The sequence below is a fragment of the Triticum urartu genome, chromosome 7A, assembly GCF_056163025.1.
Source record: "Triticum urartu cultivar PI428250 chromosome 7A, HENAU_Tu73, whole genome shotgun sequence".
In the NCBI taxonomy this organism is placed as follows: domain Eukaryota; kingdom Viridiplantae; phylum Streptophyta; class Magnoliopsida; order Poales; family Poaceae; genus Triticum; species Triticum urartu.
Genome location: NC_141879.1, coordinates 183,556,806 through 183,562,648, shown reverse-complemented (window position 1 = coordinate 183,562,648; position 5,843 = coordinate 183,556,806). Strand labels below are relative to the sequence as shown.

The following is a 5,843-nucleotide window of genomic DNA, read 5'->3' as shown; positions in this document are numbered from 1 at the left end:
CCCCCAGAACGATCCTTGGATTGGCTGTTCCAACCATTGCATCCATGGAGATGTTCATCCAAACATTACACAAAGCAAGATCTTCAACGGAGTTGTAGTTGTGAGTCCTACCCTCTTCGTGCTCGCTTGACTTCCGGTCTCCAATGGATTCTCAACCTCTTCTAATTCAGCCACCTTCTCTTCTCCCACCTCCCGTTCGGCCTTTTCTTGGGTCACTTGATCGAACACAAAATTGTAGTTGAGATCCTCAAGGCCAAGCGTATGAGATGACTCCAAAGACGCCAAGAATTCAGCCGTATTCATCTTTGCACTACGACAATAATATCAAAACACTCCATCATCCATCGGCTTCCAACAATCACCGAAAAATGCATAGGCCCAAATAACAGATATTTCTTTTACCTTGTGGGCATTTCATCAAGCACTTTGTGGCCGCAGCCCTTGTTGCCGACTGCAGCGACCTGATGAGCCGGAGCAGTGGCCATAGGGGTGGCTAAAGACGAGCACGAGCCACCGGAGTGGCTTTTCCCTCTTCATCATCGCCACCGCTTTGACGAGGGCTAATGCGGCCACTGTTGATTTCCAAGCACGTTTGGCAGCGCCACCCTCCCGGCGCCAGAAAGGCAATGGCCACCCCGGCAACCTTGCTATAGGTGGTGGCAGCCAGTGTGGTGGACCGGACGGGATTTTTTATGCCCAACCTTTTCTTCGGTGCGGGCAGCGGCACGGGGGTGGATCGCGGCGGCGACACACCGGCGGCGGTGGTGGAAGGGTCTTAAGATCCATTCCGGACACAACAATAGTCATCGGCGGCGATGGTGGCGCACGGGGAGGCGGCGGCTAAAACTATGGCGATGTGTGAAGGAAGAAAGATGTGTGTAGTAGGGGAGGGGAGGGGGAGTGGGGAATGGTTTACTCGGCCAGGTGGAGGATGACAATATTTAGACCCCATGGGCCAAATTTTCGGTGTAGGATTAATAAAAATTACTCCTATAACCGATTTAGAACTTCGGCTAAGTGTGATTTATTCAGTAAAGTAAACTGAAATTTTACTCTTAGTCCTTGAAGCCATCACATCACCGAACAGGAAAAGGTGGAACACGCGGGCGCGAGACTCACCCCATGCGTCAATGCGTGAGTCGTAATTAAGCAAGCAGGTCTCCCTTCCGCGACACCGCGAAGTCACTCGATCCGAACACAGGTGATCACGCGACAGTCTTTCTTTTGTTTCCGGAAGATACACGCGAGATGCACAAGAAATCAGTTACCGCTCTCCTATCTCTCCCCTTTCGTTTACTTATCAGCTACGGAAGAGAACGCCGCGTTCACGGGCACGGCGGGTGGCCGTGCATCGTCGTCGCGCGCGACGTCGGCCGTGCAGGAAACCGACGGGGATATATTCGCGAAGGCGAGAGAAACCGGTAGTTAAGCGCTGTGTCTCTGTGCGTGTTAGCCTGGCGAGGGGGCCCGCGCGCGCATCTCCGTCGAGCGCATCGCCTGCATATATACCCCACGACCGCGCGCCGTGGATACCAGTACGCCACCCACAAGCCACCGGTCGCAACCGCACTCCGTCTATATCACCCCCGGCCTCGCCACCTTGGGACCAGTGCCTCTCCCTCCTCCCTCTCTCGCAACCTTTCCCCCCGTCTCGTTGGAATCCATGGCGTCCAAGTCCGCGGTCACCACCGCAGGTTAGTTCGACCTCCCGGCCAGTTATAATATTGATTGACAAGCAAGAGTTAGAGCGAGAGGTTGTTCATTCGCCCGGGATCCGCCATGGCTCTGTTTCTAAACGCTCTGTGGGGCGGCGGCAAGCCTCTGGCGCTGGTGCTCACCACGGTGCTCCTCTGTGTGCTGCGGCCAGGTGGGCAGCTGCCCAAGGGCAAGGAGGAGTCCTCCTCCATGGCGGACGTGTACAACCACGAGCTGACGCCGCTGCAGAAGCACGTCGCCTTCTTCGACCGCAACAAGGACGGCGTCATCCACCCCTCCGAGACCTACGAAGGTACGTATTTACGTGGCGCGCGCACAGCGCACACACGCCGATCAATCGCTTTCTACCTGCTTGGAACGCGGAAGTCGGCAGAAATCACGCGAGAAACGGCACAGCTCGTCCCGGATAACTCTCGCGATCGAAAACTGACAGTGGAGTTGGTCTGCAGGGTTCCGCGCGATCGGGTGCGGCGTCGCGCTGTCCGCCTTCAGCGCAGTCTTCATCAACGGACTGCTCGGTCCCAAGACCATACCGGTATATATGCACGCAACAAAAAACTGTGTTTTTTCTCTCTCTCCATGATTGATCCTTCTGTGCATGATTGAGATGCGTACCCTGTTACACTGCTGTCCTAGGTGCGGTTGTGGGGGCAAGGCTTGGGTTGCCTTTGTCATGTCTAGTTGCTTTCGGAGTTAACGTGGGCACTTTTAAAAACACGGTGCAAACACATATTCACACACACGCTCACCCTACGAACGCACACACACCATATCCTTATGAGCATCTTGTGAGACCACCGAAGTCGCCACAAACGCCCTGTAGCGAGTAGCATGCCATGCCGCTGAAAGAACAGCCTCAGAAAGATTAAAGTAAATCTTGTAAAACACAATCACCCATGCCAAAGTCTAGAACTTAAACTCAGATGGACAGGTTCCGCCGCAAGAAACTTAGTCACCCGAGCATAAATTCACTACTTTTGCATAGTTGGTTAACAATATTCCAGTAGCACACGAACGAGTATTTAACCAAAACTACCACAATTCATGGAACCGTGCCCAGAAACTACTATTTTACGTTTTTGTGCGGAAAACTACCACTTTTGTTCTAATCCGTGGCAAAAAACTACCAAGTGTGAAAAGTGCCTGATTTACCTCTTCTAAACGCCTTTCTGACATGTTAGGCCCACAAGTAAGGTTGACCCTTAACAGGGATACGACCACATGTGGGCAGGGCAACGGCGGCGTCGGCGAGCAAGCCACCGCGGGCAAGCAGGCAGGCCGCGCCGACGAGCAGGAAGGCCGTGCCGCTGCGCCGCTGGGCAGGCCGCGCCGCCGGGCAGGCAGGCCGACGCGCCGTGCGCTGGCCTCCGCTCGAGCTGGCTGACTAGCCCCCGCCGTTGGCCTCCCGTTAACGGTCAACCTGACTTGTGGGCCCAGCATGTCAGGAAGGCGTTTAGAAGAGGTAAATCGGGCACTTTTCACACTTTGTAGTTTTTTGCCACGGATTTGGACAAAAATGGTAGTTTTTCGCACAAAAACGTAAAGTGGTAGTTTCTGGGCACGGTTTCATGAATTGTGGTAGTTTTTGGTTAAATACTCCACACGAACAGAGCACAAACTAGATGGTTGCCTGATTTAGATGGAGGGCGGTATAAATAAAAGGCTGCACGAGATTCAAAAGCTAGTTGCTCATTGGTCAAAGGGCTCGTAACTAAACGGCGTCGAGATCTACAAATGGCTAGCAACAGGCATTACTAAAACGCACATACGCGCATACGACTATCTCAGCACTAGAACACACATCGCCAGGTTAGCATATGCATGCACCATGCGTTGAGACGCACATGAGAACATAGACCAATGAACATGTTAGTTCATGTAGCATGGGTTCGGTCGCAAAGAGAAATGAATAGCCAATGATTTAGCTACACTTTCCTTTCTACTACAACGAGACAAAGAAACTTTAGCGAGATCTATTTGCACTTTGCTTATTCTAAGCAGGCAATGGTAACATGCAAGCACACCCTATGCTTTAGATTGGACCAACTGAACTCTTCCAGCGATGGACGGTCGGTGTATCATTGTATATCTCTTTCATAGACCATCGAGTTTCCCACGTGACCATCTACTGCCTCCGTTCGGTATTAACTGTCGCTGAAATGAGTGAATCTAGACGCGGAGGTAATAAAAATTAACCCTTGCCGCTCCCAAAAGAGATGAATTGTTTGCCTTCCCGGATAAAGCAGAGGATGGAAGCAAGTAAATCGGGCGTATCTACCTCGTGGTAAGAAGCCGCTGCCAGAGACGAGCTCGGTTCAGAGTATTCGACGGAGTGCCGTATGACTAGACGAGCTCGGTTCAGAGTATTCGACGGAGTAGTGCCGTATGACTAGACCACCTCTGGCCGAGAAACAGAAGACATATTCCTAGCGTGAGGACTTGTACACGCCAACACAGAAAAGATGCATTATTCACCCTTGCTTTTTTCAGAGAAGAAAGCGAAAACACCGAGCAAAGGAGCACTGTCAGGCTTTTCCAGTTTATCGATCTGTTCAGTCTTTACAGCAGGACCTAACATGAAATGGGGATTGGTTCAGTGCTGATTGGCTGGAGTTTTCCGTTAGTTATTAATCGTCGTGTGTCGCTACCGCTGCAGGAGAACATGAAGGTTGGAGCTTTCAAGTTTCCGATCTACGTAAAGAACATCCACAAGGGCAAGCATGGCAGCGATTCGGGCGTGTACGATGCCAATGGAAGGTACTAGCTGCCATCTCATATTTGTTTATGTGCACATCGCCGACAACCTCCATTTCTAATTAGGTGGATCCTCCAAAGTTTACAGTTAGACCTCTCTAACATGGAGTATCAAAATATAAATATGTTATTCAGATTGGTCAAATGAAAATAATGTTGTTCCATTTCTCATAAGTAATATCTCCTTTTTTCTGTAAATTCTTGCTAATATATTCAAATAACAATAGCGATCAAAGATACTTCATGAAGACATACTGATCTATCTAAAATATCATGTATTTTTACATAGGAGTATTTCCTTTATTAGCAAAGATATATACTAGCTGAATTAAAAAAAAGGTCAGCTAATTACTCCTACTTGCAACGTAATGTGGAGAGAGAGTGACATAGATGTTAGTCGCAACTCCCTAATAAAACCTAAAAGAATCTAAAGTAGTCTTGCCGCCTTATGATACGGGTGCATGACTGTCAAACCACCTTTTGATATGAAACATAAAGTTAAGAGAAGCAGCTAGGAGTGCTGTGTTGTCTTTGTTCTTTCCCCGTTGTCTAACTAAACTCTGAAGGAAGAGATGCCACAGTGCCGCACACTCAACAATAAACTACTGGCCAATGTGAGTCGCATGAGATTAGTTAAGGTATTGTGGCACATGACAGTGTTGCTATGACGTGTAGAGAAGTTGAACTATCGATAAATTGTGCCGCCCGATGGTAACTAAAAAAGAAATAAAGATAGCAACACAACTCTAAAGCATATGTCTTATCTAGACGTACAAAGATAATGCAACATGTGTTCGGGTGCATATGTGCTAACCTTACAGTCTATCTAACTTGCAGGTTTGTTCCTGAAAAGTTTGAAGAGATATTCAAAAAGCATGCTCACACCAGGCCTGATTCCCTGACAGGCAAAGAGCTGAATGAGTTGCTTCAAGCAAACAGGGAGCCTAACGACTTGAAAGGACGGTAAGTTTCCGTTCATCTGGAGTATGAACAATGGAAATGTAAGTTGTGCTCTTTAGCTCATTATTCTCCTTTTCTGGAACCAACAATGCAGAGTGGGTGGCTTCACGGAGTGGAAAGTTCTCTACTCGCTGTGCAAAGATAAGGAGGGATTTCTTCACAAGGAGACTGTCAGGGCGGTCTACGATGGCAGCCTGTTTGTGAAGTTGGAGCAAGAGAGGAAGCAAGCTAAGGAATCTGCCAAGAAGAAATGATGAAAACTATCCCTATACCCTGTTATTTGTGATTGTGCGCAAGTATGCGTAAATTATGGTGTGCTTGCGAGTATGGTTCTGTAAATTAATGTTGTGATTTGATTTCGTGTGTTTGTTTGTTCTTTTATGGAATGAGAATTCAAAGCCTGTTTGTCTAGA

General features: G+C 48.9%; 1 protein-coding gene across 2 annotated transcripts; it reads left to right on the top strand.

Moving 5' to 3' along the window:
* Window positions 1-1,461: 1,461 nt before the first annotated feature.
* On the top strand, window positions 1,462-5,843 carry LOC125528886 (putative peroxygenase 5). Of its 2 annotated transcripts, XM_087533104.1 has the most exons (6): window positions 1,475-1,694; window positions 1,868-2,008; window positions 2,166-2,251; window positions 4,373-4,473; window positions 5,308-5,433; window positions 5,525-5,843. In XM_087533104.1, exons 1-6 carry the CDS (start codon window positions 1,664-1,666, stop codon window positions 5,682-5,684), a joined length of 645 nt encoding a protein of 214 aa, XP_087389230.1. In that variant the 5' UTR covers window positions 1,475-1,663; the 3' UTR covers window positions 5,685-5,843. The 2 variants fall into 2 exon arrangements, with proteins under 2 accessions (XP_087389229.1, XP_087389230.1); XM_087533103.1 differs by having other exon boundaries at window positions 1,462-2,008.